The sequence below is a fragment of the Astatotilapia calliptera genome, chromosome 6 (genome assembly GCF_900246225.1).
Source record: "Astatotilapia calliptera chromosome 6, fAstCal1.2, whole genome shotgun sequence".
NCBI lineage: Eukaryota > Metazoa > Chordata > Actinopteri > Cichliformes > Cichlidae > Astatotilapia > Astatotilapia calliptera.
The window spans coordinates 24,471,470-24,498,728 of record NC_039307.1 but is presented as its reverse complement, the minus strand read 5'-3'; the positions used below and the strand labels follow the sequence as shown (position 1 = coordinate 24,498,728).

Genomic DNA, 27,259 nt, shown 5'->3' with positions numbered 1-27,259 from the left:
TGAAAATCTAGGAAATAAAATTTGAAATGTAAAAAAATAAATAAATACAATTTTCAAGAACTGCAATTTGATTGGTTGAATGTTTAAACAATAGCACAGTTGATGTCTTCTCGAATTTTCATGTTCACAGAGAGAAGAAGCACCGATCCATAATGATGATCAGAGCAACAGATTCTGAAAGTTACTTGCTTGCATTTGGATAATGAAACACACCTGACCACAAACTCTTGAACCAACAGGCCAATGACTTAATGGAAGCTACTTTCGGTTTGGTCTGCTTAATTCTTGTTTTTCTTTTTCTTTCTTTCTTTTTTAAACCACAACTCAGGAAGATCTGTCTGCCCTACGTTAAATCATAACTTTGTCCTTCCTTTGAGTGCAGTCCCTGTTTATTTAATTCTGTGCTTTGCTACAGAGATCTTTTTATATTCACAAGCTGAAGAGGATAGCGTGTGAGGGATCAGAAAGTTCAAGGTGTGTGTGAGTGCCTTTGTATTTGTGTGGACCTGTCCCCACATTCATACCTTTATTCTGGTCTGGGCAGTATCCCTCTGGTCTCGTTGGCTGTTGGCCTGCCTCTGATTCTCCTCCAGGTCAGCTTGCAGGGCGGCGCAGCGGGAAGCTAATCCTTCTTTCTCCTCCTCTAGAGCCTGCACCACCTGCCGCTCCTCCTCCTCTTTCCTCCTACATTTTGTCTTCATTTCCTGAATAAGGAAGGCGTGTGTGTGTGTGTGTGTGTGTGTGTGTGTGTGTGTGTGTGTGTGTGTGTGAGGAGTAGAATGGGGAGGGGGTCAATAGGGCCAAATAAACAATGGCGACGAAAGAAGAGAAAAAGAAAAAGTAGCATTTCAAACTGAGAAAATGAAAAAAGAAAACTGCAAAGATCCAAAAAGAGAAGCAGCCCACGGGGTTGAGGCTGAAATGAATATGTAAACAGTGGACGGCTTTTTCTGCGGGAGCCCACTGCATGGGTCGCTGATTGGCCAAGGTCACCTGTGCTGTATGACTGGACCCACGCGGCCAGCGTTTGGTTGGTGTTGGCCGAGCCGTGCTGCAAGAACTGGGCTCACGTAGGTACAGGGGCCAGTCTGCCAGCCTTAATGACAGGCTCCTAATGAGAATGGTGCTAGCTACAAAACCCATTAGACTCAACCTAGGTCTCCTTTGATGCTGTCCCCCACGATTTCTCACCACGAGACCCCACCAAGACTGTGTAAGGACCATCCCTTTATCAATTAATCATAGCCATGTCCCATCTAAGCATAATTAGGCAGAAGCCACACCATCGCATGCACATTATTCACTTTCCCCCCACTGAAGGAGGCATTAAGTATTTATCTGCAAGTTAACAACCTGCTTTTCTCTGGCTCGCGCTTTCTTTCTCACATGCAGACTTTCCAGCTGTTAAGTATTCTCTGTTGTCCGTAGCGGGAAAGTAAGCTGAAAGCAAGAAAGGGTGAGACAGAGCGAGGGTGGAGACAGGAGAAGAAGACACAAAGACACTGAGATTGCGTTCAAGAGGGCTGAACAATCCTCTTTCTCTTCTAAATGATTCATACCCCCGAGGCTAAGGCCACGGGGGACTTGTCGTGCCACGCAGAAGAGAGACTTTTGAAAGCAGAAGCCCCGACTGCCACAGAAAATTTGTTCCACCAACCTCAAGTTCCTGACTCTTATTGACCAGTTGTTCACGCAGAGCTGTCAGCTCCTTCTTCATTAAATCACTCTCCTCTTCCGCCGTCCTCCTTTGTAACAAGCCGTTAATCTCCTGCTGCTGCCCGGTTACTCTCTGTGGCAATCAGGGTGACACAGAAAGAACAAAAAAAACCCAAAAAACTACAGGTTACATTAGGCATAGCATTTTTTTAACCTTCATTTTTTAAAAATGTTGTAACAAAACAACAAGACTATCACTTTTATATTTGCTTTCATAATCAATTGGCCTTGATTAATGAGCTATTCATGAGATCTACAAAGCATGAGTGAATGCTTGTTGGAATTTCCTGGAGCTTAAGGTCATGCCATTCAACGTCATATTTTTGCAGCAGTCCAAAACCCCAAAGTATTAAGTGTGCAGACAAAAGAAAGGCTGAAAAACATTATCAGCATTAATTTTCTAACCTGACAATCAATGAATAGACTAAATGCTTCAGCTCTTAAAACAAGCAATAGTGTAAAGTAATGACCACCCACTTTTTATATGTTTACTTCATGTTTTTTGGCAGCCTTTATGGCCTTAGTGGGAGGAGGCTGGCTTCTTAACACTGTATCAGCTGGGGTTTGGCATTGGCTGGTAATCCACAGTCTTCTGTGGGTACACCCCCCTCTCTCAAATAACACCGTGCTCTGGGATGCAATTAATTGCCATGTTGAGGGAAATCGCTCAGATATATCCAGATAGTGGATTTAGCGTTCCTTGCAACTCCTAGCTTGCCGTGCTAAGAACAGTGGGGCTTTAATAGATTTATACTGGAGAGCGGAAAATAAATTCAAACGCTGATAATGAGATAGGGAAGAACAATTTGAACCCCAGTAGCACTCAAGTGATAGAATAGTAGGGTGGAGGGGAAGCGGGTTGCGCCAAGTTAAGAGGTCTAGGACAGAAAGATTAGCGTCTGAAAATTCCCAGTACAGTTCAAAAATGAACGCTAATTATGTTACAAAAGCAGAGAGAGAGAAAGAGGTGAAAGAAAAAAAAAGAAAACCAGCAAGAACAAAAAAAAACATAATCAAAGTGGGAGAACTGATACATTAAGAAAAAAAATCTGAGATGCTATGTGGACTCAACAGACCATCACATCCTTGAAAAAAGAAGGAAAACCTATTAATCACTCTGAGGGTATGGCTTAAGATTGCAGATGAGACGATGACTGTCAGAGGGCTGGATGACACAGCACAGAGTGCGGCGCTATCAAGGAACTTTTCAGAAGAAGTACAGCAAAACAGGCTTTAGAAACAAAGGGATTCCTCCTATAAAACTCATATAAACTGAGACATGGGCGTTACACTGAATGAGAGTAATAAATGAATGAGTTCATTAAATAGCTCTTAAAAAGCAGTTGAAAGACACAGAGCACAGTTAAGTCCCACCCCCACAGGATGGATTTGCAGCTATCTACCACCTCATCAATTCAGTCTATTAAAAAATAACCGAAAAGTATCCATCAGATTTGATAGATATCTAGATATCCATCAAATGTCTGTATATTAGGGTAAAGCATTTCAACAGTGTGAAACTTGTGTCACACTGTCACGTGGATAATTCAGAAGGCCGTAAGTAGTATTTGTTTTTGCTTGTAAGTGCCAAGCTTGCAAACACAGCAATGGAGTCGTCACCTATGATGACTTATACCTTAAAGGTACAAATGTTACACAAAAAAGTCCACCATAATCATATACCTTTTTGGTCCAGTGAGCAACTATTATGATTGCTGAGGAGGGTAATGTCAAAAAGCACTGGCAAGCTGATGACTCCATTACAGCCAGTCTCATTAAGAATGAGCACCATTCTGGGTGAGGGACACTAATGAATGAGACTGACAGATGCTTCGGTGAAGAGATGATGATTTGGAGTAAATTACATTAGTGATGTCATTATCATTAGCCATCATACCACCAAGAACTATAACTCAGGGGTTAGAGCAAAAAAAGTAGGTATGAGAGAAAGATAAAGATCTAAAGGGAAATATTAAAGCAGCATAATAATTTTGTATTCATTTGTATTTTTATGGTATTTATGAATGAAAGTTTCAGCAGACAGTTAAACAAGCAAGACAAAAATGCTTGTTTGTAATAAAATGACCGTGAAAATGAAATAAAAAGCCCAAGGATTGTTTTGTCTTTCTGTGAAAGACTCACTAAGAGCCACTAGAAATGGCTGCAACTTAAATGTCAACTATGAAGGCATATGACCACAAGCTCAGCCTGAAGATAAATGCTGCATTCCTTTTACAGCAGAAGTCGGATGTCAGAGCTGGGAGCAACGTCACTTCCAAGTTGAGCGCATTCCAGTAGCAGTTGGAAAAACAAGGGAAAACAAGCTTTATTTTGTTCCCTACCAAGGTAAAGCCATTCATCAATCGCTGGCAGAACAACAAAGATGCCAGCAGCATGCTCAAGGACAGAGCCTGGTCACTGTTTCGTGTATGGCTTATTTAGTCAGTCACAAATACATAACTGTGGTAGTACTACAGGTTTTACAGTTTCATTGTTGTGAAGTCAGGGTTGGTGGTGCTTCTACATTCGAAAGGAAAATTGGTTTGCAACCACCGGGTAAGCTAACTTTTAGCTCAGTACACGATGCAGGAACTTGGGAGCAGTTTGTTAATCGTGGAAACTGAAGCTGTACATGTACGTGTGTGTACAATATGTACACAGGGTATGGGCTTATTGCAATGCTTATTGGGGGGAAAAAGTAGAAAAAAATCCAAACCTAAATTTTTAGGTTTATATGTACTGGATGTGTTCCTCAAGTCTTGTGCTAGGATCACATTAACTGATCCTTTCTGTGGCCAAGCGAGTTTGACCCCTAAGGTGAAGTTTGCTTGACTAGTGTAAGTGGTGTGTAATGTGCCGGTACCCTGGCCCACTTAGAGGAGAACCCAGGCATAGTTCATTTGGACTTGAGCACAGTATGCATGTAGCATGATTGCTATGTACGCACACTCCGGAGTAGCAGCTGTCTCCATTAGAAATCATTCTGCCAACTCATTAATAAACACGTGAGAGCGCAGTGTGTCACCACAACCCCATTGTAGCCACAATATTCATAAAAAGCTCATTCACAAGCACTCATGAGCCCATTGTGTACTACCAGAGCGCTTTTTCAAGAAAGAGAGACGAGTTGACACTCCGAGACAAACTGATGTGAACTTGGGTCGGATCATTAAGGGCAGTGTCAGCACAGGCCAGTGGGAAGTGGGCAGGGAAGGTGATTGTGCTCAGGCAGGGTACAAAGTAACCGTGCTTAGTGTGAGGACATCCTTACTCATTAAAGTGGCGCCTTTTGAATATTTTTTTCCTAATTATAATAATCATATGACGCAAGGAAACATAATGATGTGTGAGAAAAATGGAGAAAGAGACTACTTTGATATGTAAATCACAGCAGCCACACACTTCTGTGAGTGTGCAGAAGTGTGATGATTTTTGTTTTTGCATAAAACTCTGTAAATTTGTTTTGTGCATCAGCACTTTTTGAACATTTTCAACATATTTAAACTGCGTCGTGACAATTTGAATTCCTGTGATCAGATCTGACAGCAGGCCAGCAGCGAAAAAAGAAACTGACTTGCTGATGTTCATAAAGAAAAGTTGTTTGCATTAGAAAGTTAAAGCCGGTTAAGGAAAACATTATGATACCTGTTCCAACTCTTGAATCTTGTAGTCTTTCGACTGAAGGATCTCCAACACTTTCCTGTCCTTAATCTCAGCTTTGTGCTTCTCACTAGAAGGAAGAGTAAATACACAGAATATACATGTGTAAATAGTCAGCAACGATTAAGGACTTGAGAGCGTACAGAAGAATAGCTTTAACTATTTAGCTTACACTCAAGATTCTGTCCAATCTTACTGGCTTGAAACACATCGATTTCTAACTTTTCTCTATAAACAGATGCTACATATAAAAATAAGCATGAAGAACTCATTGAGTTCTTCATGGTTCTCTGGTTTATGAGTGAGCATTGGCTGCATGCAGGTGAAAACCATGAGCTATCATCTGATAGTAATTTCACTTTTTTCAAAAATTCATCTACATTCATAGTTCGACTGTGAACACACGGAAAAGGAAATTCTTGGCCCAGATATCAACAATCCCTTTTCCAAATATCTGCTGGCTACTCTGGAAAGGTCAAAACACTGAATTTTGCCCCAGAGGGCAAGTTCTTGGACAAAAGTTTATCGGTTTCAACTCCAAATGTTTAATTATTGATCACCTGCTGCACTCATCAAAAAAAGATTCTTTTGCCTTAACATGTCGCCAGTGTTCTCATCATTATTTTAATATTTAATAATGCTAAACTGTAAGAAAATGAAAAGAAAAACTTTTTTTACTCACTGGCTACTTAAGCAGAATTACAGAGCAACAATACAGCAAAGTTTAAACCTCTCAAGCCCACTACTACCTCTTTTATCATAATGAACTTTTGCGGAGACACAAACAAGTCTGCAATTGGGGACCTGCTTGTTTCAACTACTCCGAACCACCGGGGACCATCTGTTCCCTCCGCTCATCAGCTGCTTCTTCTACACCTCAGGTCTTTGAGGCCTTCTCTATCGTCTCTTTGCCTCTTCTGATCAGCCCTCTCCCCTGGTACACACTGAAATAAGTATCTGGTGTCCCTGGAGGGGGCAGGAACGCAGGCAGGCCTAGCTGCATCTCCTCATATATTGGACTATGTTCACCATGTCCTGAGCATCCAACCAATCACTCTACAAGATCCACACAGGAAGGGGAGGGAGGGATGAATGGCGGCTCCCAGTGGACGACAGCGCTTGACTGGAGTCGACACAATTACCATGTCAATATCCTCTTGCGCATCAGGTGATACAATACACATACACTCTCTGGGTGCATGTTGCCCCACCTGTCTCAGCGGACTAACCCACTTTGATGGGTTTCCTAAGGGGCTATAAAGAACTCAAGTGGGTGTGGAGTAGAAATGAGAGGCACAGGTACTGAGGAGCACTCTGCTGCTGCACTGTGTTTTTACCTCTATTAAGGGTCTACTAACAACTGACAGACCTCAAAAAGTATGCGATGTGCACCAGTGAGGAAGAAAATATGATTTAATGTATCCCCTAAAGAAAAAAGTCAGTAAAACCTAAGTACTAAATAAAGCTTTACACAAAATTTAATGGCAGCTGGAACGCGTGAATAAACAGCTTTCAAACTTCAGCGATAAATCAGAGTCTCGTTATGTTTTTTGGGTGTTTTTTTTTTTTTAATCATAAGAGGAACGCAATTCATTTCTCCAGATGTGTCTTTTCCTACAAGTTCCCATGCCACTGTTCTCAATGGAGCTTAGCCATCCTGCAAAAGAGGTCATATTCAATCTCGCAATTTATCCAGTAAAGACAAGTATTTGGCAGGACTGTTTCAACTGTCCAGCATGTGAGCAGCAGTGGAAGAGTGTTTTCATTAAAAGGGTTTCCACTGTTTGAACTGCTAGACCAGGGATAAGAGGGCTTAAATCAGCATCTGCACCAGATTCCGTCATAACCCCAGTAGAACGGCCAAGGTGCTTTAAACACCCCTTGAACGACTTTCACACACACACACACACACACTTGCTTCTCTTCACTTGCGAGATAAGGGGAAGGTTCGTCTGCTGAGCCTCTCAGGTAGCAATGTGAAAGATGAATCCACTCACCGCTCAACCACCAAACTGACAGCCTGGGTCAAGTCTGGATTTGCCACTTGCAGCCTTTTCCACAGAGACCACACAAACTCCTTGTCTGCCTGTGAGAGTAAAGGATTCAGCAAGTGAAGAGAAATTATTTTTGAGAAATGCGATGATAAAATTTGCATTTGATAAGCCCCTAAAAGGAAAAGCAGCAACACATTACAGCCCTTTTTCAGTGAGAAACAAAAAATTTGGATGCTCAGTGACATTAGCATATGACAACTGGGGGAAGTCAATCAATAATTTAAAGAACTTGTAAAAGTATAAATATATAATATTTTTTTCATCTGTCCTGCCCTCTCTAATCATGAACCTCTCTCTAGCGGCAATCTCCATCGCTGAGATGTGACCTTCGACTCAAGGGGAGCGAGCGTTGACACTTGTCATTATGCACTATTTATGACTGGGGAGAGCAGGGATCCAAATCAAAACACAGCAGTCGAGCTTGCATTTTTCTTTATTAATCAATTGCTCTCCGGATATGTTTTCCACTACAGCTCCAAAGTAACTAGCCCCAAAGAAACTCAAAACTGATGACAGAGAGAGTCATCTTCAAGCAGAAAAACCCAGCCAGCCCCTGACACATTTCCAATTCAAATTGTCTCGCTGGTTTTTCAAACATTTTTAAGCTACATTACATTTAATGAGGGACATCTAAAAACTACATTTTCTGACATTAAAAGACAGAATTATACCAAATCGACTTAATATAAAATTATCTGATAAATTATGTTCACATCATCATAAGATAAAAGTCATCCCTCCCACTGGAATCTACTGGTCTCCAATTAGCACATGAATTTTAACCCCCTTCTCAAAAGTGTCTAATCAATTATTTACTGAAGTGGCAGAAGCAGACCTTGATAAGACCATGAGCTGAACATATAAAGTGGAAGGACTGTAGATCTCTGTCTCGATGCGCATCTGTGTGTTTTGGTGTGTGGATACACAGATCGGGAGCGGGGTGAATCGGGGATAGAGATCTCACCAAATCAACCCTGGAATGCAGCTAACGATTAAATTAGGCAGCATGGTTTACTTGAAATACATGGTCTCCCTCTGCCTGGCCTTTGGCTGCCATTAGCCCTTCCATGGACAAATGTTCAGTCAGGACCCTCATCAAGAGCTCTCCTCGGCCGTATGCGTACTTAAAGATGCACTGAATATGTGTTTGATGATGGCTGAATTATTCATTTGGAATCTAGAAACTGAAACACCACGAGCTAAACATACCAGAGAGAGAGCGAGAGCCACTGGAATTCAGCACATATTAGTAAAATTAGCATGGTCTAGCAGGAACATTTGCTGGCTGACAGATGAGTGTCTTTGTAGTTAATGGCTGTCCTGAAGTAATCATGCAAGAGACTTAAGACATCAGTAGTATTCAAATGCCACAATTTAAATTGTGCACGGTAGAACTTAACGTCCTCAGATATGCAGAATCAGTGATCTACTCCAGATAAGACCACCAAAGATGGCTTTCGTGTCAGCTCAATATAAGTGAGTCTGAAGTGAACAAAATATACAGCGCGTAGTCCTAAATACAAGTGAGAATAACATTTTTTATAATGGTTTTTAAGTTTAAAGGTGCAATCAAATGTTAAAGTTTGCAGGCAAAAGGCCTACTCTTATCCATTTCAAGGTTGTTGGGTTGGAGGCTATTCCAGGGCAGGTCGCCAGTCTTTCTCAGGGATGACACAGAGACACACATCTACGGCCGATTTAGGATCACCAGTTAACCTAACGCACATGTCTTTGAACCGTGGGAGGAAGCCGGAATACCCTGAGAGAAACAATCTAATCACGGTATTACAAAAATTAGATGTCAGAGAGGGTTTTGCTTGGCTAATATTTTCTTGGGGCAAAATTCATGGAGAAAATTTGCAAAACTAACATTATCAGATGACACGACTTTGTCTTAAAAATAAATTTACTCGCCAAATAATTGTCTCACTTTTTATTCAATGACTTTCATACTGTTTCATCACTCATACATAATTCTTTTTCTTTCTTTTTTTAAGGTGTGTCAAGGCAAGACTAAGAATGGGCCTCTGGAGAATGATTACCCACATAACCATAATCAGTCTGCATGCAGTGAACAAGAAAAGTTTGTTTCCTTTGACAGAAATCTCTCCACTTTCCTGTCATCTCTATCATTCGACAAACAGCTCTAGTAAATAAACCCCAGGTTAACAAAACCAGTTACATAAACATTTTTATTACAGTCGTGGGGATTTTTTCCCCTCTTGTCTCCGGCAAAGTTATTTCAGCTGTCACTTACTCACACTGACTACCGGTGCATTTGCAGAAGACACAATATGTTTCTTTTGTTTATTTAATCACATACGCCAATACATGGATTCACTCCACTCTGATGCCTTTGTGTTCTCTCACTGAATAAACACTTGAAAATTGGCTCCCGAAGTCAAACCAAAGTTTATGCAGAGGATAAATAAGGTAACAGGCGCACATGTGGTTACACACAAACAGCAGCACAACGAATGTTTGTGCCCAACATGTTAGGTGGTTTATATTTCTACTTGTATTACAAAACTCAAATGTAACACCTCATCTGCTGAACCCCACAGCTGTCTGCCTACCTGTGTAGCAAGGTGGTGTGGATACACAAAGTGAGAAATGCTGGGATCAATTCACTCATGTTATTAGACACCACCTGGTGGTGAGTATGCAAGGACTCCCTCAATCACTGACTCACAAAGTGAACATGAAAGCCTTTGGAAATCTGCTCATGAGCATGTCGTGCCTGTGTGTGTATTATCTGACGGGGGCCCTCCACACTTTTTCCTGTCTGTGCTAGACATTCATTAAGGGTATAATCAGGACATTTACATATGTATGAGGGAGATAAATATGCTTTATCTAGTCAGTCAAATGTGCTTTATTTTAAAATAACAAGTAGCATCATGTAAAGGGGTGGTTTTCCTGCTAGTCATTCACAGACCTCGAAATTCTATTCTCATGCTTATCTTTCATCAATCCTCATTTTATATTAAATAAAGTCTGGTGACATGGCTGGTATGCAACACACAGAGATCAAATTAACAGTAATTACTTAATTTTGAAATTAATGAAGGTCCACAATTTATAGCAGAGAGTGAGAATTGAAAAAAAAAGAATGCTCAGCCTGGAGAGTAAAAGGTGCTGACAACTGTGTGATACATATGTAGTCTGAAAAAAAGTCATAGTCATAGTGATAAATAAAGTAAAGATAAATATAGTGAGTTACACTTTTTAACACTGACAAGAGTTATGCAGAAATCACAGCCAAATGAACGCTTTGTTTGTAACAGTGATGTAGTGATAAGGGTTGTAACGATGTTATACTCAAGTAATCTGGACAAATCCCTATTTTAGGGAAATCAAATGGGTTTTTTTCTCCTACTTTTAACTAAATCCAACATTGTACAATGAGCAGTGATAAAGTACAGAAGTGTGTGCACATGGCTTTAAAACAAAAACCCAAAACAAAATGCATTCACACACCTGGCATTGCAAAAGCTCATCTGATAAAGTCTTCACCTGCTCCTCCAATACCAGGGTGCGAGCATCGTCTTTTGAGCTCATTTTCAGACCTGCAAGAAGGCAAAAGAAAAAGGGTTGTAGTGATGAAATATTAAAAGAAAAATCTCAGTAACTTGCAGCAGTGGATCAAAACAAACATGGCACAGCTCAGCTATTTAAACAACATGTGATTAGACTGCTTTGCATCGGATTGACAAAACTACTTGGAAAGGATTTTAGCTGACTGAAACCATATCGACAGGGACTTTGAATTTATTTATGTGATGTTAGCATATTGGGGTTCCAGGTTTCTACCGCGAGCTGAGGAAGAAATAAGCAAGCGTCCAGAGGACTGATAAGTTCTTACCTATTTCGATCGCTTGCTAACCAGGCAGATATCAACCCTGCAGCAGCACCAGGAAGACCAACACTGAGATTACCGGTACTTAGCTAGCGTTAGCCACGTAAAGCATAAAGAGTTACACTCTTTCTGGTGTTGACAGCTTTCTGAAGTCAGAGCGCTAGAAAAAAAAACGTCACGACATACTTCGAACTGTGAGAAATTGAAGGGTTCACCCGTGTACATCCGTTATATTGTTTTGTACAACGCCAGATGAAACTTCTGTGTGGATAACACGGCTGTCAGTAACCAGGGAGACGGTTTCTTCTTTTCAAACAAGCCCGCTGTTTTCCGCTTCTGTCCCTCCGCGTCACAGCCGTCACGTCACTTCACGACAGTAGCAGTTCATAGATGGCAGTATGATCGGGATCGGCAAGGGGAACGCGCGGGTCAGTTTTGATTGGCTTTTTTGGGATTTGTTAAAACAGTTGTTTGTTGCTGTTTTTCTTTTGTTTTCCAAAATGAAGTGTTGCACACTGATAGCCTCCTGAACTGTGATTTTAAGAAGTTTTTCCCCTATTTATGAAAAGGAATAGTTTCATAGTTTTGTATTTTCTGATATATATATATTTTCTTTTTCACTTTGAATTTTTGTTTTCAATTTAGGTCACTTTCATTGAGATTCAGGGGCGAATCTAGGTTCAGAGTTCTAGGGGGGCTCAACCCCCAGTCATCATGTTATGTGCACAGTGCCACATAATTAATATTAAAAGAATATGCTGCCTGCAAATGCACTCAATGCAATTTTAACTGGGTGCATGTTACAATCTTACCTTCAAAAGCAACTGAATTAGTTAAATGGGCTAGTGCATAGGTGTCAAACTCTGGCCCGCGGGCCAAATTTGGCCCACAGCCTAATTACATTTGGCCCACAAAGCCATACCAAATTACTATTAGAGCTGGCCTACTGGTATTGTACAGCTAATATATATATATTGTTTAGTATTAAGCTTTGCTTGTTCCATATTCAGTTTTTCAGCAAAACTTGTTTGAGTCCATAAGAAAAGATTCATTCTTATATCTAGAGGAAGATATTTTTTTTTTCAATAAATATTAATGTTAGCCTGCGACGCTGTTCCAGTTTTGAATTTTGGCCCACTGTGTATTTGAGTTTGACACCCCTGGGTTAGTGTTTAAGAGTAATTCAAAGTGAATAATCACACCTTTCAATATTATACACTTGTTTTAAGGTGGTCAATTTACTTATCAAACTTTGGGCATAGGTTTAGACCAGAATTCTCCAAAGTAAGAAGTAACTATTTGCAAAGAGAAAGGATAAAAATGCACAACTTTGTTTCAGTCTCTTAACCACGTGCAGTCATCTGAATCATAAACCGCTGTATTTATTCAATAAAGATAGCAGAAAATCACCCTCCCTGTCCATACACATGGATATGAAGCAAACATGTAAGAGCTGCTTTTACAATATAGTTTTTTAATTCATACAAAACCCTCCTTTTATTGTGCAGACAAATAGATTTGTAGTCTGTCACATCAATTTCATTCTGTTGAGCCAAGTTTAGAGTGGAATGAATCCCTTAAAAAGCTATCATTCACATAAATAAGTTCTGTCTAGAATGTCCACCGGCATTTTTATGCGTGCTACTGAAAAAGCGTACGAAGCATCTATGAATTGCATGTAAAAATATTTTGTGAAACACAATTATTATTTTTCCATCTTACTTCAATATCTGCCTATTTACTCACCTGGTTATATCACTCCTTAGTTATGTGAAGTCATCATCAATGAATGTGGTCAAAACAGGAGCTACACCACAATTTTGTGTTAACTTTGACTAAATGTCCACTCTTGTTTCTTTTTAAGCCTTCATCCTGCTCTCTCCCTTTCTCTTCCTCTCTATCTTATTCTCTGTCTTTGCGCTGCTAACAAAAACTTAAATGTAACAGTGAAACACAATTTACAACCTAAAAAAAAGCCATAAACTGATGCTTATCCAGTGACACATAACAGCCTTTTGACCTGATGTCAGCTGGAACTGAAGCTGTACTATAAACAAACAATAAAGCCAAATTTGACCAGAATAGGAACACAAATCTTTAACAAACTAAAAAAAAGTGCATCAGCTCCTTGTTTGGTAATGTGCAATATATAACAGCATATTTAAAGAAAAAAGTTCAAATTTGCTAACAAGGTTAGCTGTGTATGTATGAAAGCTAACACTATTCAGAGAACAAATAAAAATAAGTGGACACTTGTTAAAAATAAGTGGACACGTGTTAAGTCCTAGGTTTACTTTTTAGAAAGAAAGGAATGAAGGTAAAAAACCATGTCGACATTGTCATGATACGTTGTGTGGCAGGCAGGGGAAGGACCCAAGATGCAGGTTCACAGACACGGAGATAAACTCAAAAAACACAGCTTTATTGCTGGCCACGGGAAGCAATACAGAATAAACTAAAACTGGGAAAACTAACGCATGAACTGTACAAGGAACCGAACCACGGGGAGAATTACACACAACATGAGGGAGAACGCGACGCCGAACAGAGGAAGACGCAGACAGAAATACACAGAGGGTTAACGAGGAAAGTGGGAACACACGGGGAACACAGGTGACACAGATAACCATAACGAGACAGGGCGGGGTGAACATAACGCTGACGGGTACAGGCACAGAGGTTCAGACAGGAGGAGAGAGAGCACGGGAAGAACGCAGACATAACGGGCTAGGGAAAACATAGAATAAAGCACAAAGAGAGACGAGGGCTCATAAATACACAGAGGGGCACACAGGGGGTAAGAGTCACGAAGGGAAAACACATAAGGAACAACGTAACAGATCAACCCAGGAAGCATGGCCTAAATAAAGAACAAAATACAAAAATGCATGAAAACTAAGAATACTGGGCCCACATGGCCCAGGACCATGACAGACATGATGTAGTGACGTTCATATTAATATTATTTTTAAGCACACAGGACTCTTCAAACATAGTTTTAAAGTACAGATGGGTGTCTCTTGATACTACCCTTACACAGACACACACACATGTATTCTATATAAAATAAAGGTTCCTCTGTGTCTGTAATCACTGCTTTGTTCAGTTATAAATCCCCAGTTTGAACAACCTGAGCAACCACACACGATGGCAAAGAAAAATGACATGGAAATTTGATATTGATCTTTATGTGTATTTGGCAGATAGAATTACTGTTTTCCTTTTAAAATAGGTACTTACTCCTGTTGATATTTATCCATGTCTTCAGTTTTAATGAGTCGCTGTAAGGTTAGAGACAGTGTGCCCAATGATTCTCGACTCTATAGCTTGGGTTTTGAGAGCTGAACATAAGCAAAGGGAGGGTAAAGGAAAATGAACAAAGACACGTGTTTGACATCTGTTTTTTGCTGGTGAGACAAGACAACTCCATATTGTGTGGCTAATGTACTTAAGTGTCCAGCCAGATTTGGAGCACAGGGTGAGAGAGGGAAATGAAGAAATATGATGACTGGCTCTCCTCTTGAGTCAGACAAATGTTGGTTCATCTGCTCACTGCTCCACACTCACACCCATGCATGCATGCACACGCACAACCACACACACTTGCATACACACACACAGACACAAAGAGAAAAGATGCAATTGACTTAGTATGATTAGGCTGTTCCTTGACCCACAAACACTGCCTCTCATTAAGATCCTCATTTGCAGAACAATTTTAGAGGCAGTAGACTGGTACATAATGTGCAACATCTGCCTGCCCCCTGTTTCTTGTTCAGAGACACAAACTGACACATGGTATCTGTGAATAAGCCCCTTTCTCACTGTCATCATGACGACATGTGACCAGCAGAGTTTGAATCTGACTTCTTCTTCTGCAGGTCAAAATCTTTAAGGCGAAACCGAGCACTTGAAAAATGTTAGATAAAGCGTCTCTTATGAGAAAACCTGAAACCGATTTGGTTACTCTACGGTCAAATTATGAAAAAGAAGGCTGTTTTAAGAACATTTAAGAGAAGAAGTGAAGAGTGGAAGATTACCTTCTAACTTATCCCTTCTTTCATCATCAAATTATTTAGCTAGAGACACTTACAGTTGCGTACACAGGCATGTTCCACCATGTTTTGGCAGCGTCTCTTGCTGCTCTCTCCTGTATGTGAAGCAGCCAGTATCTCCCTTTATTTGGTGTTTGTACTGCTAAAGACAGATTAATCCAGATCCAGAGTTTGAGACTGTCTCAGGTATATAAAGCAGATCTAAGCCAAGCACAGTTTCACAATAACCAATTATGTGATTTGTGCATTTACATTTATAAAAAAAAATCCCACACTCGCTGCAGCCTTTTCTTGATTTTACTTCCTTAACCTATGCATAAATACATAAAAGATGTATTCTTTATGCATAAAACTGTATGCAAAGTGTACTGCAAGAGGTGAAGCATATATAAATGCAGTTTAGTCCTATTCCACTATCTAAATGTGTGTCCTCATACAGATCAGGATCTACACGATCCAAAGATAAGCTTGCAAATTTTATGAGTTTCTTAGGTAAAATTTATATGAAACACTGTAATATTCATGTTTTTGTGAGTATTCTTTTTGGGTTCACATTGTAACTTTCAACTTTTTCAAAGCTAACTGTGGATAAATAATAAATTACCATAAAGTCAGTGGACGTACATGGGTGGTAGGAATAACGGGATCCTTTTTTTTTTTTCCGAAAAAAAGCACATACTATTGCTTGTAGATACTGAAAGCACAGTTTGCTCATAGAATTGCAATGATCCATCCAAGAATAATACATGTAGAGAATGTTCAGCATAGACTATGTTTGATGGGCGCTAGTTGAGCTCAGTGGGATGAGCAGCCGGCCAGCCCGGGTTCGAGTCCGACCCCCTGCCCTTTGCTGCATGTCCTACCCTCTCTCTCTCCTTCCACCTTTCCGTCAGTCTTCACTATATCAATCCAATAAAGCCAGAAAAAAAAGCCAAAAATAAGTCTACTTTTGATTACATACATAATAACCTCAGTGCTGTTTAATGCAAATAAAGCATGGATGAAAATGAATCACCTCAAAATATTAATTCTAAGTTTAACAGAGAACTCTAAAATTGACCTGCAGATGTGTCTCTCAAAGGATACTTCTTACTATTCATGATCTCTGGGGTGTTTGTAGAGAGTTAATTGAATGATTAAACTCGGTGCTCTGATGGAAGAAAAGGCAGCTATTCATGTGTCAGTCAGCGCATACAGCAAAATTAAATAGTTGGGTTCCGGAGATCATGTACCAAACCAAACCAAAGCGCAATACCATCTTAACACTACAGAGTATGACTCAACAAATGTAAGCACTGCAGTAGCAAATGTAAACTGACTCTTGTTGAAGTTGTCTTTGCGAGCCAATTGCCAAACCGTAAGGTGCCACCCTTTGAAACAAGATGGCTCTTGCACTGACAGTCCCAGCAAGCACGCTTGTCTTACTTCTGTTCTGCCTCAGCTGAGTCACGGGGAAGTTCAAGTGCCAGGCAGCATTTAATCTACCAGGGGAAGAAGTGACACAGGATTGTGATCATGCAAATGCACCTGCATGAAAAATTCAAGAACCAAATGACAAGCCCTGGTGTGCCAGCGCTGACAGAGGAAGGAAGAGAGGCACATCCCGGGGAAAAACATGACACTCCATGGAGAATTGTGAAAGCACAGTCTCCGCCTGCCGCCTCCGGTAAGTGGGATATTGTCTGCATTAATGTGGCCTAGCTTTGATGCTGAGGGAAGAAAGAACCTGAGAACTGCAGAAGATGACAAAAGATACTAAAGAGTCACAAGTCCTCCACTTTAAAGGAACATCAATCGTACAAATGCCAGTTGGGATGTCAAACCTGCGCAGTGTTTAGTACATCACTCCCACTGCGTACAAATGAGACAGGCTCCAACATGTGAGCGTTTACAGTAAAGGCTTTGAAACACAGTCACTATGCAATATGGCTGATGACTCTATTTGTTGAGTAAGATAACAATAAGCTGCTATCACACCAAGTGTCTTTTGAAACCAAAGTCACAAATCTTTTAAATCGCAAGCTAAGTTCATGTCCACTTGCTGACATTTTAAGACTTGTTTGTACGCATTTCTGTTCGAGTGATGCCCTGAGGAGGGATATTATTTCTCTCAGTGGAGTCTGTGGGAGAATTGTCAGCCACTTTTGACCCCAAGCATGAGCCATCCTCATGCTGAATCCTGTGAGACCTTGGACTGCCTTACAAAACCCCAGGACAGAGAAACCATTGATTACCATTTCTTTCCCCCCTGTTTCAGCCGTTAGACTGACAATATCTGTGCACCTAAATCAGACCACTCAAGCTCAAAACCTTCCCTCGCCATAAACCTTACACTTTGTTTTTTCCTATTATGTGCATTCCTGTTTGCATGTGATTTAGATGCCCTCCCCTCCCCATTAGCACCCATCTCCCCACATACTGTATGCACAAACCCCCTTGTTCATGTCTAACGCCAGCCCCAAAGAGATGACGCGGACGTCTGTTTGACTCCCATCTGATGACCTTCTGGTCCTACCCTTAACAAACTGGAGCACTCATAAAGGATGAATTGATCTGCAAGACACACCTCTCAGAGGCAGCGTCGTATATGTGTATGTGTGAGCTTCTGTGCGTCCACGGTGCCATGAACTGCAGGGCCACACTCACTAACAACTCACCCAACTAAAGTGCCATTCCACCCACAGTTAGACCCCTCAGGATGTGTGGGAACAAGGAGTCAGACTATTTCCCTTGGGCTGCTGCCGGAGAGCTTGTCCTTTGCTTGGTGAAAGGGTAAATTAAGTTCATATTTCCCTTGAGTATGAGAGAAGAGACTAGGACATGGGACATTGATCGCCCTGAGTAAATGTTGTCCAGTTGGAAAACAGCTTTTAGATGAGAAAAGTATTTGTCTTATTTCCAACACCTGTGCTTCGCTCTCAGTGAATTAGAAGGGCTCAAACTCAGAGACTGATATACCAAGTCATCTCAGTATAAAGGCACGATTTTACTTCAGTGATGCTCATCGAACCCTTTAATTCTCTTTTGATCAACCTCCAGCACCTGAAACTGTCTTGACGCCTTTTTCTGTTCAAGCTTAAGACTTCAGGTTCACTCAGATTGAGTTTTGAAAGGCAGCAGGTCATGCATGTGTGAAGTCCTACAAAGGCAAATCTGTTAATTGAGGTTCATAGATAAATTTGATGCCATTTCATTGTAACACACAATGTCTGGTAGAGAATAACAGCCATTAGACATTTAAATGACTACTTGTTATCAGACAAAGTATGTCTACTAGCAGGCAGATATTTCAAATGTTCATAATTTAAATGACTTGGAACTGCAAAATGTGAGTTAAACTTTCATTTCTTCACATGACCACTAGAGGACTTCTATGTAATCTGATTATGCTACATTAGATTATGCAGCAGGCAGCTTATCATTGATTAGTAGAAATAAAAATTGCTATCTGAGCCTACTAGTAGGTATAGGAAGGCACCCACCAACCAGATGTATGAGGCTACTGATAACAGCCATTCAACGGACTTATGACATCCAAATAAAATGTTCATTGAATGGGGTATCGATCTGGCATCAGAAACATCATGTGACAAGAAGCAGCTAAAAAAGAAAAAAGCTCTTCAGGTCATTAACTGCCTCCAGACTGTTGAAGAAAACTTACAGTGAGAGCCAGTCCTCTGAAAACTCTTGGGTTTTCTTGGGGATGGTTGAATTGACCTTTCTGGACCTTTTTGTGCTTTACTAGTGACTGGAACTTAATGAACAGGAGCACCTCTGTGGATTTGATGGATCCACAAAATGTGATGCAGCAGCTGATGGCCATCCCAGGAGGTGGAACACTTCAACAGCAGGTTCAATAGCTCATTATCGGCAGTCCCGCTGGGTAATTAATGAACAGTGGGATCCTGTCACAGCGACAGATAAACATATACTTTTCCTCCCTATCAAGCCTCCTGCAGCAAACATTGTATGTCCGTATCTTTTTCTTTTTTTTTTTAAAAGATGCATTATATTTGTTCTAAAAATAAATATGATTACACTATTTACGTCCCAGGACATGTTAATGAGTTGAAAAATGAATTTGCTAGTCGTCTTCACAGAATACATGAAGTGCAAGTTGATGTTTTCACAGAAGGAAATTTATCTACTCTGTATGGTCATTTATGGTTTGGCAGTGGTCAGGGTACAGCATATAATAACTACAGCAATAAAAAGCATAATACATAAATATACATACAGATGTTACCTCTAAGAAGACGTAATGCATATAATTTTGTGAGTACACAGCTCAGTTTATCAGTATCATTAAAATGAATGCCCACTTAGTGTTAATGACGTGTATAGTAAGCCAATATCAATCAGTTACTGCCCCATATGCAGTATCAGATTTGATAGGGGCTGATGTTCATGTTTTGGCTTTTCTGTTGTAAAATTAAACTTTTTTTAAATTTTGTATTTTTTATGCCATGACCCAAAACTTACATTTAGATGTCTGAAGCTGATGGTTCACTTTGGGCCCATAAATTTTTTGTTGAATGTGTGTTTGTTGAGGTCGTGATTTGACATCTTAATGTTGTTAGGGTACAGGCAACAACATTACTGTGACTGAGGTTAGGGGAAATATTGTTAAATGACAAAGTAAGTTTTTTATTATGGTGTTGGAAAAAGGACCAAACCTCTAATGGCCTTACCTGTATTGCTTGCCATATAATCCGGAGCTTAGATTTAAAACTTTTTATATTGTTAGCCAGTCATTCTGAGTGACAAAGTAACGAGCCAGGGACCTGTTTGGCCCTGCTCATAGAATCCAGCCCACCCCAAAAGAAGTGCAATTGTTCCAAAAATCACGAGGTAAGAAAATAATGAGAAGGTGAAAATACACTATGGCTAGCCAGACACTCACTATCATAACTTTACTATCTCATCTGTTTGTCATAACATAGATTTATCGTCATCTGATAGTTTGGCAGCAAAGCAACAACAAAGAAAAAAAATGTCATGTTAGCCTTTGATAAGCTCTGTATACACATCCATAGCTCCTGATATCTACACGGTTAATCAACACTCTGAAATAGAAAACACTTCCTGAGTCAAATTAAAGCAACATCAAAGCACTTGAAGTCAACACAAAATAGATTCAAGCACAATTTTTTTCTGGACAATCCTTTAAAGGCTTTTTGTTTTGTTGCTCACATAAGTATGTAATATCTCATTTAATTAGCAAACTAAGCCCTCTGACAAACAGGCATATGGTCCTCGCTCTCCCACGGCCTTGGCCAAGGAATGAATATGCATATCCTGGGACCTCAGTAGCTTGTTACCCTGGAATGAATTCTACACAAGCCTAATCCCTGATCTATTATTTACCCCTTGACCAAACATGCAAGTGGGGCTTCCAGACGCTTGACTTGATAGAAATGACTGCCCTGGGATTCCACTGCCTCTCTCACCCCAGCGGAAAGCCGGGCTGAGGCAGGCAGGCAGGCAGTCACTCCGATGAGAGTGAATGTTTCTCTTTTTCTGTTCCACTCTATCCTCTAACTAACACAACACCCTCAGACACACACTCATACACAGACACACACCCCTCACCCCTTCAAGTCTTCACTCTCCAGATGTCTTAGTCAAATGTTGAGCAAATCATCATAAAAACAAGTGCACAATGAAACTTTAATGAGCACGCCTAATTCTGAGGGATCTGAGGGACAGCTCAGGGAATCAGTGTCACATCCCTGCTGAAGGCAACAACGGAAACTATTTCAAACTGCTTCAAACACGCGTGCGCGCGCACAAGCGCAGGGTCGCACGTGTGTTTGCCTTAGAGAACAGAAAGTAAAAAAGTAAAAAAGGGCGAAGATTTCTTGTTATAACATGAAATTCTGTGTCCGACGCTAAAGAGCTGATACAGCATTCAAAATCACTTTCTTTTTTTCCCTTTTTTTTGTTTAATGCATTGCTCCTTCAGCCTGATCTGAAGAACTCCCCCTTTTGACAGTACTGTTAAAAATCGGCAGTATTATTTAGACTAGAACATTATATATTATCTAAATGCACACGAAGAAAAAGAAATATCATTGAATCACTGCTGCTTCTCAAATATTGAAAGCTTTTAATACGCCTCTCTGACGATTTCTTATCTTGGGGCTAAGGGTTTTTGGCACATTTTTCTTGCACGACGAAGCGAATCCTCATGCTGGCACAACATTGTAAATCAACTCATGAGGCACAAAAGCTCCGTGGACCCGCAGTCACTTGGGTTACAGTCACACACGGCGTGTAAAACACTGATCTGAATTCACCCAACACAACAGAGCAGCCCTGACCGTCCGAGCTCTCCGCTGTGCTGACTCTGCAGAAGGAAATCACCGGGGAAGTGTAGGAAGCTTTTCTTTTTTTTTTCTCTTTTTTTCATCAAGGTAGGGCAAGCAGTTACAACTCGGCTTCTGGCTGACAGTGATCCCTGCAGTTTCCTTGATTACTTCAGTTTACGGTTTGAGGGAAAGGAGAGGCGACAGAGTGTCGTGGTCGCGCGTTCCTCTCCGTGAGACCGACCCGTACCCAAACGACGCGCGTTTTTCTCTCAAGTCGGGACGCTTTCAATCTCGGGATGAAAAAGCGAGCGCTCGTTTCCCCGTGTTACTCCTAGAAGTGTCAAGAAAAAAACATCGTTGCTGAGTCTGAAAAGAAACCCGAGCGTGAATCGCAAGATATACATCGGACTGGATTGAAGAGGAGAAAGTTCCCCACTTGAGGGCGAAATCAGACTTTATTGAGGACGCCAACTTTGAAAAGTGCCAGGAGCCCCGGGGTCTGTCAGATACAACATGCAGCAATGGTAAATATGATTTTTCTGCGTGTACTTTCTGAAGTTTTTCAGATGGCACATCGGTGTGGCAAATCACGGGAGCTGTAACTTTTTATTAACTTGTTTGCTGGTCAGACGAGAGAAGAAAAAAAAAGTTTTGCTGAAGTCATATATTTCCCCCTGTTTGCTTTGCTTCATATGACGTATTTGCTAGATTTGTCAGTAAAACTAATAGAAAAAAATGTATTAACCTTGTTTAGATAAATTTTTCTTTACCTTTTCCTCGTCTGTGAGTCTTACAAAATCACCAACTGTTGCGTTTCTGAGCCTTTCAAATCCTGAAGAAAAAACGGGGCTTAAAAAGTAAGTTAACAAAATCTAACCTCACTTGTTATTATTTAAAGCTTTTGCCTGAAAGTGTTTCATAATTCTCTGCTCCTGCGAGACAAATTAAAAACTTTCAGGTGGCGTCTGACAGGAAAAACCCAGGCGCTGTAAATTGTATAACTGTTAAAGTGTTTACATGATATTTATGTATAAGCCACTTTGATACCAGTTGGTATTGAGGCCTTGATTGGAGTGGAGTTCAGTGCAATTTCTTCATACATCAAGGACACACAGGGGCTCATAAAAACGGTGTGTGTTGTTTTAGATCAACGTGGACACACTTGATTGTACCTCAGCTGGGTCTAAAATTTGGAAAGTAAATTTTCTTAGGCCTCATAAAAACCCTCTTCTGAAAATCCTGCTTCAATTTTTCTGCACAATTCCTTCTCCTTTAAGGAACAAACATGTTTTCCTGTGCTATGTCAACGCAGCCAAAACCTTTAGGTAATTTTAAGAGTTTGTAAAGTGTGTGTGTGTGTGTTTTAAATTTTTTTTTTTTTGCCAAATACACTAGTTCATCCCCACTGTTTATGTGCCCCTGTGTTACAGTTCACCCATAAAAACAAACTCATTGAAACACAAGCAGACGGCCAGCTTGAATTTCAAAGTCAGCTTAAGACACTTCAGTTTGGACATATCTGAACGCTTCAAAAGACGAGGAGAGGAAAAGAGAGAGAGAGAGTGTGTGAGGGGTAGAAAACGAGAAACAATGAGGGTGACTGAGATGAATGTTCCCACTTAAAAGTACCTTCACACTTTCGTCAGTGAGATGTGTGCGAGATTAATGCCTAACAGTATTTTGGCCTGGTATGAGTGTGCGTGTGTGTCAAGGATGTTTCATGAGCTGGTGCTGCTACTACAGTGAAGAATGCCAATTTACATTCCTGCAGTGTCATTTCATTACTTTTATCTCCGTGCTGCTGTCTCTCAGCCAGACCGAGTGGGGATCTGTTCAATTTCACATTTCCTTTACCACATAAGTTGCAGATGTTAAAATGCTGCTAATGATTTTCATCATGTTCGAAATGCTTCTGTCTTGTGCTTTTTGTGTCGGATAATTATGACTTTTTCAGAACTGCGTGAAAGCCACCGTGAAACAAATCAGCTTAGCAAATAAAATGCATATTTTGAATGAAACAATTAAAAAAAAATAGTACATTTATAAGACAAAAATCCTCAAAAATTATTAGAGAAAAACACCGTCGTACATGTCCTTTAATATGCAGGAAACAGACTCCCTTCTGCACCAGCCTGTACTTCTGCTGCGTGAGGTTAAAGAAAAAGTTAAAGTTGTCAAAGGATCTGCAGCTAGGTCGTGATTCCTCTGGGTCTGTGAGAATCAGAGAGGGGAGAGCGTGTGTGTGTGTGGGGTGGGTGCCACTGGTTAGTCGGTTCAATAATCTGCTGGACAGGTAGGCCTGTGACGCCCCCCCTTAGAGAGGCTGCTAATGAAGAGAAAGGCTGCTCAGTGGTGCTCTGCTCTGACCCCACCAACCCTCCCTGTCCCCCCTGCTGGCTTCCTCTGATTACTCCTCACAACGAGAACACCCCACACCCCCACCCCTCCACACCAACTCCATCCTCACTGTTTCCCCCCGGCTTTCTTACTTTCTAACTCCCTGCCTCCTCACTTAATAAGAATGAGTGCTAAGAGCATAAAGACTCTGCTGATAACCCACTCGGTGCATTTATGCATTTGCTGCTGTCTCCTATTTATGCAGCTGCTTATGCCTATATTTCAATTGATGAATTTACAGAGATAATCACTGCTTGACCATAATTTCCCAAAATATTTTTCTGTACAATTTTAGTAATGAGGCCGTGTTTGAAAGTACAGCGCTTAACCTCAGAGAGGCACAAGTGAAGGGGAATATGTGTAAGTGCGGATCAGGAAGAAAAACCAACAGCATTTATTTTAGATGAAAGGAAATATGCACTTTCACTCATGCTAACAGGTAAAGATATTCAGCAAATCTGAGAGAGAGAGAGCACTTTTTCCATCTTCTCCCACGAGTGTTTCTGCGATGCTTCAGCAGCGTCAAAGCTGGATTGTTGCACTGTTCTTATTCATTCAGAGGTGGGTCACTGGTACCGATATGGCGCTGCTACTCTCCATCCATTCCCATCACCGATAATCTCCTGAGTGACTGATAGTGTGTCTTGGCAGTGACAGCAAAGGTAATATTTTGAAAGGGGGGGGGGGGGGGGGTCACATGCATAGGGATGCCTTAAGATGGAAATCTTTAAACAAGACACCAGAACCTAAGCTGTGAGCTTTGGCGACTAAAACAGAGACACAGTGAAATGTTGAAACAAATTGGATCGCAGGGCTCCTAATTTAATAAAGAACACAGCGTGAGACATACTTGATTTAAAACAATATACATATGCGAGACGTAATTCCATTTTTCGTACCCCAGCACACACAAAGCAAGGAACCGAATCTTCACACACTTACCTTTGTGAAAACATTATGAAATTTGGTCTGTGTTCATGTGATTCCTAACTTTAAAAAAAAAAGGAGACATAAATAGCAAAAGGTAATGAGTAGGGTGAACAGCTGTTATGACACGAGCATTTAAGATGTGTTTAGTCTCACACTATCACGCAGATTGATAGCTGTAAGAGTTTCAGTCTGCTCAATTATGGTATTGTCTCTGCGGTGACAAAACGGATCACATTTGGAAATGGCAAGTTAATCAGATTAAAATCGGCCTCCCATCTACAAAGCGCAACCTGATACCTGTACTTCTATGCATTCATTTTTTTAATGCCCTTTTTTTGTTTTCTACAGGCTTCATTTCAAATGTTAAATGTTAAAACGTCTTATGTGCGATAATGTAAGGAAACAGGAAGAACTGGGGAATACTCGTGTGCTAAAACATGAAGACACTGAGTGCTTGTGGAAGCTTCTCACTCACTCTGTCTTTATTTGTGATAGGACACATTTGGCACAGCGACCCTAATACATTTTCCTGCCCTCTGAGGCGCAGTCATAACTCTTAGGTTTTCAGATGTAATTTGAGGTGGCCTTAATTGATTCTGTCCAGAACTAATTACCAGCGACTGAGTAAAATAAACACCTCAGTGTCACTTGGTGGCAACTGTCCAATCGGTAGGGAAATTACTTTTCACTTGTAATCCATACGTTCTTCAGTGGGGCTGGGATATAATTCGTGTCGACGCTATAGAAATAGCAGAGACGCTGGACCTGTGTAACGAACAGGAGTATAGTTGTAACCAAATGGCTCAGTTGGGAGGTATAGGGTTATGTGGTATAATTTATATTTTATAGCTCCCTTCTGCACTGACTGCACTCCAGAATAAAGTTGTTCGATTTTGTTCCATGAACAGGGAGTGAGAAAATCTGGGATTTCACTTGCGATGGAAATTCCAGACGCCGCTTTGTTCCTCGGTTCCTTCTTGTATTTTTTATTTTCCTGTTGAGTCTCATTTCTTGCTTTCAGATAAAAAGACGACAAACTGCTGCTGCGAATAAGTGAGTGTTCCTTTGAATGACTGCGTGCGTTTTTTTTTCTGGGTGTGTGCATGAGTGGCCTTTGCCCGAGTGACTCAAAAAGGGATGGAAAGATCTCCTCAGGCCATACAGAGTGATTTGATTAGAAGAGAATAATTTGCCCTAAAGGTGTCTTTTCTCTTCCCTCCAAAAAAGCTGGTGGAAGAAATCTGATATGACAAGATAAGTGGTGGCTCATGAAAAATTCCTGAGGACTGAGACGTAGCATGTTGACTTTGGAATTATTGCCGTGAGTGTCTAGTTCTTTTTCTAGTAACTGTGCCTGACAATGTTTTTTTTTTTTTTACCTGAATAGCCTTTGAAATGATTCCTCTGGTTCTCAATCCAGAATTCTTTCATTTAAAATCTGTTTATGTACTGACTGAAGGATGGACAAAGTAAACTCCACAATTCATTCCAGGCATTTTCTTCTTCAGACTTCTTTACACCAGAGCAATCTTTATTGGTCAGCTACTGTTATTCCTTCCTGTGAATGGCATTTATCATTGTTTTAAAATAGCGGGCTTGGACAGGCTAAAGACATGCTCCAGTGTATATGCAGCAACTCCTTTGCTGGGCTGCAGCCTTATTTAAAGTTTTGACTGATGTTTTTTTCTAATTGCACAATATTCCAGATCGTGTACCAACTTCATGTTCAGTTTTTGCTCTAAAAAGGAGAACTTGTGCCTTTGGGTTTCTTTTTGTTGCCTGTTACTATATCAAGTGGACTTGGGACCTCTCCGTGTCTATATGCTGAATTCATTGCACCCCTTTACCCTGTCATGCAGACTATGATGTGATCACGTCATGTTTTTTGGAGTCCATCCATGGACTTAGATGGGATGAAGTGGGCCTAACTGGTCAGCAGCAATACATTTTAAAAATTATTTTGTAATGAAAAATTTATATGATTTTATATGAAAAGCAGATCATATGCCAGATTATGATTGTCCACATTATAAGGTCTTTGGTGTGATGCGGTGTTTTAGAAATGGAACAACAGCATGTAACATTTATTTCTCAGGGCACAGTCCTCCTTCTGCTGTTTTCAGGATTTAGTCACAGTTGTGTTTTCCCTACTGGCTAGCTCGCTAGCCGGGCTGCTATTGTGGTATCCCTCAGTATTATTTAGCTGCTTCTCTAGAGAGAAACTGGCAATCTCAGTCCACTTCTCTAGAGATCTAAGCAGAACCTGCAGCAGGTGGA

At 40.7% G+C, this 27,259-nt stretch overlaps 2 protein-coding genes across 4 annotated transcripts in view; one reads left to right on the top strand and one right to left on the bottom strand.

The window, feature by feature from the left end:
- cntln (centlein, centrosomal protein) overlaps positions 1–11,643 on the bottom strand; it is a 92,980-nt gene extending 81,337 nt beyond the window's left edge. For 2 of the 3 annotated variants that reach the window (XM_026171264.1, XM_026171265.1), the window contains exons 1-6: positions 11,296–11,643; positions 10,911–10,999; positions 7,374–7,462; positions 5,362–5,446; positions 1,658–1,789; positions 525–704 (exon numbers count right to left, since the gene is read on the bottom strand). In XM_026171264.1, coding sequence (XP_026027049.1) covers positions 525–704; positions 1,658–1,789; positions 5,362–5,446; positions 7,374–7,462; positions 10,911–10,991 — 567 coding nt within the window. In that variant the 5' untranslated portion in view covers positions 10,992–10,999; positions 11,296–11,643. Of the gene's footprint in view, positions 1–524; positions 705–1,657; positions 1,790–5,361; positions 5,447–7,373; positions 7,463–10,910; positions 11,000–11,295 lie in introns of those variants that run through there. The other variant, XM_026171266.1, reaches the window with a different exon arrangement.
- Positions 11,644–22,127: 10,484 nt separating this feature from the next.
- The window catches only part of bnc2 (basonuclin zinc finger protein 2), a 171,277-nt gene continuing 166,145 nt past the window's right edge, over positions 22,128–27,259 (top strand). Inside the window, exon 1 of the mRNA XM_026171259.1 lies at positions 22,128–22,179. Coding sequence (XP_026027044.1) covers positions 22,177–22,179 — 3 coding nt within the window. The 5' untranslated portion in view covers positions 22,128–22,176. The remainder of the gene's footprint in view (positions 22,180–27,259) is intronic.